Genomic DNA, 15996 nt, shown 5'->3' with positions numbered 1-15996 from the left:
ACATAACTTGTGTACAAACAAAGCTTTATAACAATGAACAAAGAGAAAAAAATAATAAAAACATTCGAATGGATGTGAAAATTTAGTGACGATTTATTAAAGCAAGAAATTGTTCAAAACTAGACAAAAAGTGTTGAAAAATCTTTTAAAAGTACTTTTTAACAGTTTTGTAATATTTTTAATATTGATCAAAGACTTTAAAGACGTTAAATAAGCAAAAAAATATTTTCCATCACATTTATTTACAAAAAAAAAAAAGAAAGAGAAGTGAAATATTTTGTGTTTGTGCAAAAAAAAAAAAAATAATAAAGAATCTTAAAGAAGAATTTTTTGTTGATTTTGACATTATTTTGTTTATGGCATAAAGGATTCTATTTTTGTTAAGGATTTATTTATAAACATTTAATAAGTGGATAATATTATTATTATAAATATCCTTTTGCATACACACAGAAAAGCAGAAAAAGGAAATTTTTTTTTGGCCATAATCGATTCAATTATATATATATATATACATGATGATGGGTAAGTGTATTTCACTATTACATATAGAGCAACAACAAAAACAGCAAAAAAAGGAAAAAAAAATTGCTAATTGATTCGGCTCGTGTAAACTTTATTGCTACATTGTAGGCACAATGTAAGTTTTAGAATTCCCTCAATTTACTCGTGTGCTATTCACTAACAAGCTATTCCACGGGGTTCATTCCCATCTTTTATTCCCTTATTTCCCAAACAAACTTTGTATTTTTTGCAAATATAAGCTTTAAACTGCAGATTCATTTATTTACATGATTTATATTCTATAAACTTGATATAATGCGCTCGTGTACCTTATTTTTTAGTTTATTATTACAATTTCTATATCAATCGTGTATTAGTTAATGGAGTCTAGAAGAATTTTTTACCTTTTTTTCCTCCTCGGCTTCTTGCGTATGTTTCTTTCATCCAATACATTCACAATCGATATCAAAACAACCTTTATGATTGTGTAGATGATATTTAGAGCGAGAGAGGTACGTACATATGTTATTATGAGGTATAGACTTGTTTACACTTTTTTTTTTTGCTTCATAATTTATTTCAACAATTTTTTTCTTTTTTGTGTTTCGAGTTCCAACGCGAAATTTTCCTTTCCTTAATGAAAGCAATTCACAACTTGTATTAGCATATAAAATTTATAAAACTGGATTTTTTGATCGTTCTTGGGTTTGTTCGTTTTGGGGAATGTTTGGAGATGATGGGTGTTGGTAAATCTTATGGTTTTTGATCTTCATTAGTTCCATTTATACTTGGAATTTTTCATTAAAAATCACTATTTTTCCATATGGGACTAAATATGTCTTTTTCCTTAGTTAATCATGCCAAAGAAAACTTAATCAATTTGACTAAGTTTTGATAGAAAATTTGAAAAAATTGAAAATTTAAATGAAATTTTGAAATTCAAAAAATAGGAAAATTTCTTTAAATTAAATTAAATTTTAAAATTTAAAAAGTTTGAAAAGGTTTTTGAATTTTAAAAATTTGAAAATTTCTTTGTATTTTAGAAATTAAAGTAATTTCTAAATTTGAAATTTTGTAGATTTTTTTAATTTTAAAAAGTTTAAAAATTCTTTTAAAAATACTTTCAAATTTCAAATTTAAAAATACTTTCAAATTTCAAATTTAAAAATTTCTTTAAAATTTGAAATTTTAAATTTATCTTCAAAACTTGAAAATTAAAACTTTTCTTCAAAATTTGAAAATTAAAAAATTTCTATAAATTTTAAGAATTAAAATTTTGAATTTTAAAAATTTTGTTGGTTTTTAAAAATTGCAAAATTTCTTTAAACATTCAAAATTTGATATTTTCTTTAGATTTTAAAAATTAGAAAACGGCTTTAAATTTTAGAAATTGAAAAAATTTAAATTTTAAAATTTAAATAAAAATCAATTTGTTTAAATTTCTAAAATTAGAAAATTTCCTCAAATTTTGAAGGTTGAATTTTTTTTTAAAGTTTAAAATTTGAAAATTTAAAAATTAAAAAAATCCTTTAAATTTTAAAAAATTATAAAACTTTTATTTTTCCATTTAAAATTATTAAAATCCATCATTTCCTCAAAAACTCATTTATGCCCCTAACTTGACATCACATACAAACAGTCCCATATTTATTAAAGAATTAGAGTCTTTGTGATAACATTATCACCATATATTGAATTTCGTACAGTTTTGCTGTTCAAGTGTGCAACAAGATTAGGCAGTTTGGATAGGTCAAGATGAGATGTGGGATTATTCATATGTTACGTAACTCTATGAATTATTCTATTTAAATCTTGAAAATTGTCTTTGTGAATGATTTTGAATGAAATTTTTGAAGAGTTTGAAGTTGAATTGGATTTTAAATGGATTAGATTCAACTTTTCTATCCAAATCTGAGTCGTTCTAAATTCTAAACAACTTCAAACTTAGAATTTGTGTCTAAAATCGCCATCTTAAGCATTATGTAACATTCGAACAATCCTTTTGGCTGATCAAAAGATTCAAAAGCGATTTTCATAAATTTTGCAACTTCCAAGTCTAGGATTTGAACTCAAAAGTTGAAAAGAGTTGATTTCGAGCTCTGCAAGTCTTTAAATCCTTACTTTCGCATCCCAGACAGATTCATTCACCTTGATAACTGATCTGATTCGGAACATTCAGTCGCGTCATCATTTAACAGTTCAATTAATATATTTTGCTTCAATCATCTATATACAAGCAATTTTATTGAGTCTAAAGACATATAAACAACGTATGCTGTATATATATTCCAATAAAATAGAGAGACAAATTGATTTGAATTCAATTTATACTGAATAATGTATTTTCATTTATTATTCATTATTTATACAAAAAAAGAAGAAGAAGTTTTTTTTATGGACGGATTTGAATTGAAATGTAGCATGCATTTTGCAAAATATACATTCACTGTCTTATCAGTGTTTGACATGAGAGCGATAGACGAAAAAGAAAATAAACATTTTTTTTAGGTTTTTATTGCTTCCGCAAGTTCTTCAAATCAATATTTTCTCATGCCTTAATACTTACATTAGTGTGCGAAATATGAATGAATAGACAGCATCTAAACTCATTCTTATAGCTTTATGCTTTATCTCTCCCCTCTTTCTTGTACATTGACTCACTCACTCACTGCTGATGTTCTTATATAAAGGAATATAATATAATAGGGTAATAGTAGCATAACATGGCATCCATATAAACAGGCAGTAAAACATCTGATCTCAATAGTAAACAAATAAAACAGAACTCGAGTTATGGCATTCGAATAAGAATTCATTTTTTATGTTAATTTTCATATTTTTGAATAAGAATTCATTCATTATTCCTCATATACATACATGCTGGAATTTAACTGACGATTAATGGTTGGATAATCAGTGATTTTTTTTTGAGCGCGAAATGAGGCGTTTGTTGTGTACACTTTGACTATGTTTTAGTTATCGCTAAAACTCTAAACAGAGATTAATGTAAAAAAATTATCAACTGTTCGTGCCTGTTTTTGGTATCAGTAAACTACTTTTTTACACTCAAATTTTTTGTTTTATTTTTGTTTTAACAGCGTTAATAAATCTGTTTTTTGCTGTCACGAACTGATTAGTTAATGGAAATGATTGACAGAGTGGAAATTGATTTGGAATGAAGCGAAGATTTTGCTGATTTTTATTTTTTTTTTTTGGGTTCAATGGACTTTTGGAAATTGAGAATTGAATTTTCTTTTTTGAATTTTATGAATTTTCAAAATTTAAAATTTTTGGATTAAATTCATTTAAAATTTTTCAGTTTGACGAATTGTTCTAAAATTCAAAAACTTTTGACAAATTTCTAAAATCTAAATTTACTAAATTTTAAAATTCAAAATTTTCGATAAAAGAAAATTGGTCAATTTAAAATTTTCAAATTCATAATTTCCAAAATTACCGAATTTTTGAAATGAACGAATACATAATCAATTTGAAATTTTGAAGCTTAGTGAATTTGAAAATTTAATGAATTTTACAAATCGCTGAAATAAAAATTTTTGAATTTACTAAAGTTTTAAAATTCAAATTCTAAGATATTCAAGAATAAATTAAATTTCAATTTCTAAACTTTTCAAATTTCCAAAATTTCAAAATGTTTGCAATTTTCAAATTCAATTGTTTTCAAATTTTATAAATTGTTAAAATTGAAAACTTTCAATCATAATGAATTTTTCAAATTTAATTCAGACATAAAATTAAATTTTCAAATTCTAATTTAAGCATAAAATTTAATAATTATTGATTTTTAAGAACTGTTTACTTATGTAAATAATGAATTTAAAGAATTTTTAAAAATTTTAAATCTACAAAAATTGAAAATTTTTGAAATTTACGAATTGAACAATTCAAAAATTTTGAACTTCTTAAATTTTTTGAATTTCAAAATTTTGAATTCAACCAACTTTGTTCAATTCAAAATTTGAAAACTAAAGAAATTTATAATTTTTCAACGAGTTTAGTGAAAGAAATTCAAAACAAAGCAAAATAGAACTATCTAAAATTAAACCTTTGTTTATCAATTTCCTCAAAAAAAAATCAAGCTTTTATAAGTTTAGAATGGAATTTAATTCGCATTTGCTTGTTGATTTGTTATTGTTATTGTCAATTAATACTTTAAATAGTCTTTAATTCACATTTTAATTGACTTTAAATATTATTTTAATTGAAATTTAAGAATTATTTAAGGAATTACTTTAAATTGATTCTAAAGAATCTTAAATTAGATAATTAATATATTTTAAATTGATGAAAAATTCATAGTTAGCTTGAATCTAGTAATTTATGAAAATGCCAACCCAATGATTAAAAGAAAAACACACTCAATTGATATTAATCACTCAAATATCATTTCATTTCCGCATACATTTAATCTTCTTTTTAAAAATGCGCTATCAACCTCAGCTTCCAAAAAAATCCGTCATTTTTTTCACGAATTTACTTCCTTTTATTCTCATAACAGGTTTGTAAAAGAACTTGTATTTTTGAAAAATTAAAAGGGGTCTCACATGACATAGCTATAGGGTCTTTAAAAAAGTAGAAGAAGTGTAAATTCACATGCAGAACAGAATTAGGGTTGGAATTCAATAAAAAAGCGAACTAAATCTGCCATCTTGTCAAGTCTCTATGAACACTGAAGAAATGTGGGAATTAAAAATATAAATTTTTTTTTGTGCTGCTCTCTCGTCTTTGTTTAGTCTCAATTCAGTTGAAAAGAAGAAAATTTTGTTTTTTGTTCACTTCCTCACCACTCAGGCAATCGAAATAAACGAAGATGAAAATTCACAACAACAACAAACATTTCGATTTTGCAAAGAGAATTTCATAAGATTGTGAAATAGAAGAAAAAAAAGGAATTAGAATTTGTAAGTTCAAAAAAATTCTGAATAAAAGTGTAAAAATAAAGCGAAAAAAATGAGAAACATAGAGAAAAAAAAACATATAACCTTGAAATCAGAACAAAACAACTTTTATTACCTCAGCTGGTGTGTATATTCATAGCATCATATAAATGTATTGTGTCACTGTGTGACTGTATTCGAGCCATAATAAATAAATAAAATAGAAGCCTATGCCTGTGTTGTCTAAATAATATAAAAAAAAATACACGCGCCATCACCCACAAGTCAGTAATTTCCTATGAAAATGTGAGACAAAACATAAACAATATGGATCAGAACACAGAGTCAAGTGAGAGTGAGTGAGAGGAACCTTTACAATTGAACACGAATTTAGAAAATATACACAACAACTACATCACCTGTTTTGTGTGTATAAACAGCTTTTACCGCCATTAATTAGTTCTAGAATTGTGAATCGATGCAGTTAATGACTCAGCTTTCTTCCCCGCTTACTAGAACAGTGATGGGTAATTTGTGTGACATGGTGCACTATCATAAAGGTGTGTCTGACACATAGGTTTCCAAACACATAAATGTTTCACGACATAAAAGTTCTATAACACACTAGTGTGTCGCGACACATATGTTGCATTACTTACGAGTGTGTCGCGACTTATAGGTTGCAAAACGCTCCTGTGTGTCGCGACATGTAAGTTGCACAACACACTAGTGTGCCGCGACACATAAGTTGCACAACACACTAGTTTGTCGCAGCACATAGGTTGTCTAACACATTACTGTGTCATTCCACATAGGTTGTCTAACACATTACTGTGTCATGCCACATAGGTTGTCTAACACATTAGTGTGTCTTAGCATATAGGTTATCTAACACATTAGTGTGTCGTGACAAACAGTTTGCCCAACACACTAGTTTACCGCGGTCCACAAATTATTCAACACACTAGTGTGTCGTGGCGCATAAGTTGTCCAACACATTAGTGTGTCGCGTCACATAGATTGCCCACCCCACTAGTGTGTCGTGTCACACAGATTCCCCACCACTGCACGAAATGTCATAAGTGAACAATCAAATCCCTGAATATTCTAGATTCAAATTCTATTTATCGACATTTACAATCGTTTTCCTTGATAAACAAACATCGAAGTTGGATGACGAAATGGTCAAAGTTTATCAAAAGGAATTTGCGTATAAACAACTTCCACGATGTTGTTTTGTTATTATTTTAGCAAAAAAAAAGATATTTCGTCACTAATAAAGGCTTTCTAATCTTGTTATAGGAATGTGGGTTTTTCCGGTTAACCGCCACATCAATACACCCATAAAAATTGAATATTAATACATTTTTTCCTATAATTTTCGAATGTCAAAACAAAACAAAAATATTTGTACTTTATTTATCAACACCAACATACGTCATTTTATGTAAAAGAAGAACTGGGAAAAAAATCAATATTGTGCTACACCTCCGCAAAATGCTTACTTTTTATCAAACCCCCACCCACCCAGAAATGTATAAACATTGAGGGAGCATAAAGGGCTTCCTCTCGTTCCACAAAAAATCCTCATAGCTCGCCGTCCCAACCCACACACGAGCAAGAAGCAGAAAAGAAATGAAATTTTTTCAAGGCGATTCATTGAACTTGGCAAATCCGTAGTGCATACAATCAAAATAATATTAAGAACGTCATTGCGCGAGAATGCTGTTTTCCGCTCTTTCTATCTCTTTCCATTTATGCATTTTACTATAGTATAAACTTTGTTTACCAACATGCTCGTCTCTATTTTGGTTTTTTTTTGATGCTGAACAGTCACAATAGTGAAGAAGAAGACAAGCTTTTTTCTGGGGGCTTGTTTTGATATACGCAATAAAGTGTAGAGCCAAACAATTTTAATGTTGAACTTGGTTATAACCCAAAATATACTTTTGTTGTTGTTGTTTTGATACAGTCGTCCGATTTACGTATTATAGCTCACAATAACACATTCGTTTGAGCTACACAGACCTAACACATATTTATTTGTTATTTTTATTTCGCAGATTTTATAAAATTCGAAGAAATTTGAAGACAGTCAAAAGTGTAAACAAGAAGTGAAGTCGTAGACAGGAACACAAAATAACAACTGATTACGTACAATCGTGAATCATTAAATTCGGCATGACCGATAGCAATTCATTATTTGACTTTTATGATTGCAATTCATCCAATAGTTTTTTAAAATTTGACGCATCATCATCATCACCACTTTTTGAGTTATCACCGCCGTCATCGAACGGCTTATGTTCGCCACCATTATTATCATCATCTAATAATCAATTAGCTAGCAATCCAAATTTATTAGTTAGTGATAAAATGGATTCATCAATTAATAATCCATTATTGACAACAGCATCTATGCCAATACCAACACGTAATGTCACATCAATGTCCAATTTAAATAATAATAATAATAATCGTATGATTAATGACTTTTCTGATGTGATTTTTGAATTTGAAAATTCAAAATCACCAATAAGTGCCGTCAATGAGAATTCCAAACAGCAACAAATACCTATGATAATTAATTATACAGATCATAATGTATTCACAGGACAACAAAATGGATCATTTCATGGTAATAGTACATTAATGTGGGAAGTTAATCCAATGATGAATACAGCTATGGATCAATCAAATAGTACAACTGATATACATGATAAATCTGGACCATTTCAAATGGATGAAGATGATATATTTCAAGTTGATAAATCTGATTTAATACAAGGTCCAACACTTGCTGAATTAAATGGTGATAATTTATTTGTCGATCTTATCAATATCGAGGATATATTGACAGATGCAAATCAATATCAACAACAGAATATCAATCAAAATTCACAATTAACACAACTAACAGCAGTCAACTTTCAAAGTCTTCAAAATGCCATTAATGAATCATCATTACAAAATGAGCAGCTGTCACCAAATCAATATAATACAATAGCTATTCCACAAACACCACATAATACACCGATTCCATCATTTTCACAAAATACAGGACAAATTATATATTATGATGAGGCAGCAACAAATAATTCACAATATGATGTATATTCACCACCAAATACATTATCAATATCAACATTACGTAATGTTGCTAGTACACCAAATCAATTGTCGGCATTTTCACCTGGAAGTCATAGCTCAACATCAACATCGTCAATTGTTTTAAATTCATCATTAAGTCCACCACCATCAAATACAACACCGATTCGAGGACCACGTATACCAAGAAGTGGACGTTCAACTGGTCTTGTACAACATAATCCAAAATACTCGACACTTAAATCATTATTAACTGAAAAGGCTATTTTGGGTAGTATACAGAATTCATCATCACCAAGTCAACTGATTACACAAGTTACAGCTTTATCGCCATCGGGTTTACCAACACGTCGTTTAAATATGCAAGGTGGTGGAATTGTATCATCACGTCTATCCTCATCGGCACCAACTAATTTTTCATTGGAACAAATGTGGGCACGTCGTGAACCACGTCCACATCTTTTATCAACTGGCAGTTTAGCTGAAGGACAAGGATCAACATCGTCATTAAGTGGTGAAATTTTAAGTCCTGAAAATATTGATTATTCACAGGATGACAACTTCTCGGACGATGACAGTGACCATTATGAGGATTTTAGTTCAGGTATAGCCTAGTGCCTTCTTTTAAGCAATACATTTATGTATATCAATTCCAGATTCAGATGATGACGACAACAAAGATTTTCAAAGTTTATTAGGCAACGACAGTAACAACAATCAGAAAGGTATATCCAAAAAGAGTCGCTATTTTTGGCAATATAATGTACAAGCAAAAGGACCGAAAGGACAACGATTAGTTATTAAAACACAGGCTGAAGATCCACATCACTTAAATGAGGCAACCGATCCCGTCTTCTCACCAAGCTGTTCCATTCGTGGCATAAAAGTGAGTATCGACTCTTTTATTATCTATGGCTTTATATTAATTTAGATGTAAATGCAATTTCCACACTGTAAATGGATCGCACATCACATACTTTATATCAGAGTGTGGCCGTCTCGAATTCAAGCTTTTCGACATTAGATTGTCGAAAAATTCGAGCTTTTCGAACTCAACTTATTTTAGAATAAAAATGTACGTTAAGAAGAAAAATAGAAGTAACGGTCAAAAAAAATTTGAATTTTAAACAAAATTTTTTTTTTTTTGAAAAGAAAATTAACGGTCGTTGTTGAGACAGCCACACTCTGTTTTTATATCCACATGTAATTGACCTTGACTTTGATGTAGTAACAATGTAGTCGATGACATTCTCGATGTAGTTCGATCCAAAATAACCTAAAAATTATGAAACCAAAAAAATTTCTATTTCTATTTCAATAACTCAAAAGTCTGTTCAAATAAAGCACAGTGGAAAGGCACGTAAAGGAGATGGAAATGATTTAACACCGAACTCAAAGAAGCTTAATGCAATTGGAAAGGAATTAGATAAACTTGGACGTGTTATTAATGATATGACACCAGTCAGTGAATTGCCTTTTAATGTTCGACCAAAGACACGAAAGGAGAAGAATAAGTTAGCATCTCGTGCCTGTCGATTGAAGAAAAAGGCACAACATGAGGCAAATAAAATTAAACTTTTTGGACTAGAACATGAACATAGTAAGGAACAATAATATGACTTATTAGACTGACTTATAACTCTAATTAAATCTTTTTAGAACGCTTATTGTCAGGAATAACTCATATGAAACAGTTGTTGGCTTTAAAATGTAGTAACACTCAAGACAAGCAGGAAGAAATCAATCAGAAAATGGATGAGGTTTATGCGAAAGCAACTGGTAAGTTTGTTATTGTCTATTGTAATCTGAATGGGAGTTACAGCTGGGTTTGAGGAGTATTGAGGGATTGAAACTCTAAAAAATCTTTTAATGGTTGAAAGTAGGTGGTAATGACGTGAGTATTGAGCGAATGCTTGTCATATTGACAACATTCTATATCAGTGCTGTTCAAACTTTTTGTGGCAGACATAACTTGAAGTTGAGTCGACTCAAATTTTAGATGAAGTCGAGTTGAATTGAGCCGACTTTTGCCATAAAAAATTCAAGTCAACTTCAAGCTCTGGAACCAAGACACACCTAACACCACAATGGAAACCTAAATTAATGGCATTTAGACACCAGTGTATCACGCCACACAGGTTGGACAACACTGATTTATATAATGATTAAGTGATCAGTCTCTGGTGGGAATCGAACTCATGTACTTACAAGAGAGTGATACAGATGAACAGAGAACAGTTATTCTGTCAGTCTAACTGTTGTCTAACCATTCGGCCACAGATGACTTACTCACGCACTGGTAAATTTAATAATATTTATGGGTCGATACCGAACTCTAACAGACTAAGAGCATACTTTGAGTATACTCACTTTTTTGCACATTCTTTGTATGTTAGAGGAAGATTCAACTCTGCTCGGATACCATAGTAGGGTAGGTAGAGCCATTTGTTAGGTAATTTAATGAGCTGTTGAATAGAACGTAGTTGAACAACGCTGTATACAATTAGTTTCGATAAATAAGGGCTTATATAACCTCAAACAGAGCTCAACTAGATTTTGAAGCTAGATTCCTGAGTAACACAGTTAAGAAGAGTCTGCCGACAAATTCAGGGCAACTCCCCGTCTTTCCGGTAATTCGGCGACGTTGTGATACCCTGGCAAACACGACTCGCTGTTATTTTTGGAATAAGTCCAACCTAAGCTGTAACAAACATTTGATAATTCATAAATATAGTTGTTATTCCTATTTTTTTACTCAGTGACTAACATTTACCTACTTTTTCTCTCTGTTAGTTATTAAAATAGCGGAAAACTCCACTGAATATGTTAATCGAGTCTTAGAAAGGATTAAAAATGGAGTTCCTGGCGGTGGATTGGAGGAATTTTAAAATCTAAAAAAACCAAAAAAAAAAACAAAACAAAACTTCAAAATTTTGAAAAAAAAAAATAAACTGTTTTTGAGAATCATGATGATAGTAAGTGTGTTCAGCTGATTGCAAGCGTTTTTCTTTTTTAAATAATATATATATTAGGCTTCATCTAATTTTTAAAAAATTGGTTTTTGACAAAAAAAAGAGAATATATTAGAATATGTAAAATTAAAAAATATTGATATGGATTTAGTGCTGCTAAAAAATTATATATTTTTGGAAAGAAGAACATGATAAACTGTTGATAAATTAGACATCGCGTAGATCGTCGATACAAAAAAAAATAAAATCTAAAAAATTACAAAAAAAAGAAGTAAAAACGTGATTAGAATAGGAGGAACCACATATGATATTTTTAATAATGATCCTTTCAACAACAAATTATGAACCTTACTACTTTTTTATTATTGAAGCAATTTTTTCTTGATTTTAATTGTGCTGCATGTGTTTGGATTATTTCTGGGAAATTTACGGTTGACGTGACGAGCTGTGAGTCATACTTTCTATTGAATAACTTTTATGATTACGAAATTTTCCTCAAAATTACATCAGACAAAAATTATTGGATTTTCTCCAATACATTTCCACATTTTCCTTGATTTCCACTTCCTTTATACTTGATATACTCACATTCTTCCTTATTTAATCACCAATGATGTGCATCTAATAATTTAATTAATGTATTTTATCAATGTTTACTGTTTAAGAATATTGACGGCAAAATTTGGCGCCAAAACATTGCTAAAAGGGGCATGTAACTGATTGTATTTGTCTAAAAATTTAAAAATAATTCAACCGTTGTAATATTCGCGACCAATTTTCGTTATTATTCATGAAGAAAATACAGTTTCGAGGACTAAATTGGGTGCACTCATTGGATTGAGCTTCCTTTGTGTTGATTTGTTGTTATTTAAGATGAAAAATGGCTCAAATTTTGTGATTTTTGCTTTTTTAACAAAACCGAAGTTAAAGTTGAATTTTCAAAATCAAAATGACCGTTAAAGTTTAATTGAAATTTCAAAATCGAAATGACCGTTAAAAATTCAGTATGAATTTTAAATTTAAAATTGCCGTTTAAAATTCAGTTTGAGTTTCAAATTTAAAATGACCGTTAAAATTCAGTGTGAATTTTAAAATTTAAAATGACCGTAGAAAATTCAGTTTGAAGTTCAAATTCATATTGACCGTTAAAAATTCAATTTAAATTTCAAATTCAAAATGACCGTTAAAAATTCAAACTTCGTCAAAATTCCCCAGAAGCACTCCAAACACATCAAAAAAAGCCACGAACCATTTCGTTTTGAGAAATTATAATTAACAAAAATCTACAAATTTTTCGGAAAAAGTTACCTGACATGAAAAACGAAAGAATTAAAAATAATTTTAAATTCTAAACAAAAAAATAGAAAAAATTGCGAAAAATTCTTGAATCAACAATTTTAAAGTACATACAAACATGTTTAACACATTTAAGTAAAATAATATTTAATAATATTATCTAGAAATATTAAGTAACATCGTTCAATGTTTGAATATATCTGTTTAAAATGCAACATGGGAAAATAATTGTGGAAAATTTATTCTATTATTTTCTATGCATTATTGACATTCAAATCCATATTGAGATGACTTCCATACTTTAAATTTAACTGCAAAAAAAAGGAAGTTCAAATTTGTTTTCATGATATTATATCCAATAAGTAATAATTCTATATGATTTAAAATATAACAAATATTTGTTTCTTTGACGACAATGACTAGGAATTCAAGGGATGGACAACTCTTTTTGGTATTGATTAGGATTTAGTGATATAGCAGCGGATCCCGAAATTAAGACTCGGAAGTCAAGTAATACATCCTTTTAGAGGTAATGGCCTTCGTTCTACGATTTGCGGTCACATGCTCCTACTACTGAGCTATTTGATACTATTTGACTATATGGTAGGGCTCGTCCAAAGATTCAGGTCTGCAGCGTTGGACGAACTATAAGCTACAACCAAAAACTGCATTCCTGTGCAGCTTTATTGCAGAAAATGCAAACCTGTGGTTCTTAACCGAGCTCTACCATATGGTTAAGACCTATATACAAATTATACATTTGCTGTATCACCCTTGCCACTACACCCTGGTGCAATTCAATGATGCACCCTGGATAGGCCAATCCAACAACGATCATTCAAATTTCAAATGATTTGGTACAGTTAGCTATGTATTGCCATAAATGAAGTTACATGGTCCTTTCCATAGTTACATGGCTATCCTGGGTATACAGGGAGTTACATGGTTACAAGGTATGCCCCCAATGAACTGTACCAAGCCACAATATGTAAGTCACAAATACACAAACCAAGATGATGTGACTAGGTAAGAGCGAAAAAGCAACCGAAATCCGACTAGACTTTCCCTGGGATCGAACCCGGGTAGTCAGAGTTGGTTGGCTGACACTCTAACCACTACGCCACGGATGCTCTTTCGCTGTCGAGCAGTTCGCCACAAATTGACCGCAAAAAACATTCAATAAATCCCAAAAAGCATCAATAATTCTCAACAATACCAAAAAGTGTCCATCCCTTGCCAAAATAAAATAAACTGATGGAAATAGTTACAAATCTGTAAAAAAAAAATGAAATATATAGGAGATGATAACGAAGGTGATGACAAAAACTAAGGTTTTTCGTATAAATGAGATAAAGAGCTGATTTATGCCATGCTCTTTATCAACACGTAATTACAATGTAATGTTTAACAAAAAAAAAAAGATGAGTATAAATATGTGTAAACAATTTGTTTTGAATGGCAATCACCAGCTATGTTATTGAATTTAAATTATCATCCCACAACCCCGGAAAGGATTAATCTGTACACAAAAAAAAATAAAGAAACTTAAGGTTAAATAAACGGTTACAAAAAATATTTTACTATCGAACTATAAATTTAAAACATAAACAAATAAAGTTAAAGGAATGAAGAATGAATGGGAAGTTGAAGGTTAAATTGCTTTGGGGCTTTTGATGGAATTTAGTAATTCTGATGAGATTCAAGCTTTTAAAGTCTTTTTCTACAGATTCTTTAATAAGACAACAAAAAAATCAAGTACAAAAAGGCAAATTTCATTTTTTGCCACGGAATCTTCTTTTAAGGCTCAGCAAAAGCTCTGGAAGTCGCCTGGGATATTATGCTGTATTCTGAGAAACTCCCAGAAGGGCAAATAGAAATGCTTCATAATTAGGGTTTCCAAAAACGGGAATTTTCCCGGGAATTACCGGGAACGGGAATTCTGGAAACCCTATTTCATAATCTCATAAATTCCAAAGTTAGAAATCTACTCGAATTTTATATGGAGCCGTGTCGATTCTAGTCGACTTTTCCATACAAAATTCAGCTGTTCAAAACTCTGAGATCCATAGCTGAGCGTAATATGCGTATCATGCCTATTGGTAGTTTAAAGAATGAAAATTCGCTAGATTTCCCAGCTCAAACCTAGAGCTAAAGCTTATAGTGGGATCTAAACCACTTCTTTGATGGCTTTACTGCCTGAAGTCTTCAGAGGGAGGCTGTGAGCCACGCTTCCAGTTCAAATGATTCGAAAAAGAACAAGAGAAAAATTTCCCTAACCGAGTCTCGAACTCAAGATCGCTGGATTGGTGTTGCAATAATTATGTACCAAAGTACGAAACCATTACGCCACCGAGCCACGTTGACTCACGACGATACTTTAGAAGAACCTAAATATCAAGAGTGCTAGAAACATACTTAAATTCAAAACAAGCCTTACATAAATTCCTCCAAAGCAACTTAAGCTTAATCTTCCCATTCCTATAAAAGAAAGGACGTTAAAAACCAATTAAACTACATACATATGTGTTAAATGTAACAGAAAGACGATGAAAAACGCAAGTAAATGATCTGTGGTAAACAAAGCATGTAATGGCTGAAGAAAAAAAAAATATTTTTTTATTACAAAAAACCTTAAAAAAAGGAATAGAAATTTTTGTTACAAGAAAATTGATTCATTTTACCTCTAACCTGGAGAGAATCTTTTACTTTTTCGTTAATAATACGCGCGCCTCCTCTTATTTCGTCGCTAAACAACAGAAATAATAAATATAAAAAAAATACAAAGCTTTACGTTTGGGTACAAAAAAAAAATATTTTGTGGAATGTTTTCTAATTTTTAATTTAATTAAAAAAAAAAGCTGCATCATATATAAATATACTTTAGGATTAGAAGGGAAACTACTTTGTATAATAATCTAGAATTGAAATGGTAAATAATTATGTTATATTTCCAATCAGGAAGTGGAGAGTTTGTCACATATTTTGTACTACACTAACATGAAATAAATTTATACAATATTTATCAATCCATGAATATCAAGAAGTTGATGATTTTGGTGGAGTTGGGTGACCTTGGATCATGAACTGGATCATCTAATGACGTATTTTAATGGACAAACTCAATAGAGAGTTTTAAATTCGCTCTGCTATGAGCTAGAGTGGACAAAAATACGTTAGAACTAGACATCAACTGGGCATTAACTAGCCACTATCTAGTT

The 15996-nt window shown here is 30.0% G+C and overlaps 1 protein-coding gene across 4 annotated transcripts; it reads left to right on the top strand.

Annotated features, from left to right (window-relative positions):
* Positions 1 to 344: 344 nt before the first annotated feature.
* On the top strand, positions 345 to 12837 carry REPTOR (repressed by TOR). 4 transcript variants are annotated; one of them, XM_070653711.1, is made up of 6 exons: positions 345 to 525; positions 7466 to 9114; positions 9173 to 9396; positions 9840 to 10110; positions 10170 to 10289; positions 11304 to 12837. In XM_070653711.1, exons 2-6 carry the CDS (start codon positions 7584 to 7586, stop codon positions 11396 to 11398), a joined length of 2241 nt encoding a protein of 746 aa, XP_070509812.1. In that variant the 5' UTR covers positions 345 to 525; positions 7466 to 7583; the 3' UTR covers positions 11399 to 12837. The 4 variants fall into 4 exon arrangements, with proteins under 4 accessions (XP_070509812.1, XP_070509813.1, XP_070509810.1 ...); XM_070653712.1 differs by having other exon boundaries at positions 347 to 525; positions 9167 to 9396; positions 9855 to 10110; XM_070653709.1 differs by having other exon boundaries at positions 349 to 525; positions 9167 to 9396.
* Positions 12838 to 15996: the final 3159 nt, after the last annotated feature.

The sequence above is a fragment of the Chironomus tepperi genome, unplaced genomic scaffold (genome assembly GCF_022539635.2).
Source record: "Chironomus tepperi strain 1889 unplaced genomic scaffold, CSIRO-AGI_Ctep_v1 contig_73, whole genome shotgun sequence".
NCBI classification, from domain to species: domain Eukaryota; kingdom Metazoa; phylum Arthropoda; class Insecta; order Diptera; family Chironomidae; genus Chironomus; species Chironomus tepperi.
The sequence above is the reverse complement of the archived record's forward strand: the minus strand, read 5'-3'. Positions and strand labels throughout refer to the sequence as shown.

Bases quoted from the DNA above. Each gene is read 5' to 3' on its own strand.
- REPTOR (XM_070653709.1), top strand. From the start codon at position 7,584: ATGACCGATAGCAATTCATTATTTGACTTTTATGATTGCAATTCATCC. The intron at 9,115-9,166 runs GTATAGCCTAGT...TATCAATTCCAG, and splicing joins TTATGAGGATTTTAGTTCAG to ATTCAGATGATGACGACAAC. The intron at 10,290-11,303 runs GTAAGTTTGTTA...TCTCTCTGTTAG, and splicing joins GGTTTATGCGAAAGCAACTG to TTATTAAAATAGCGGAAAAC.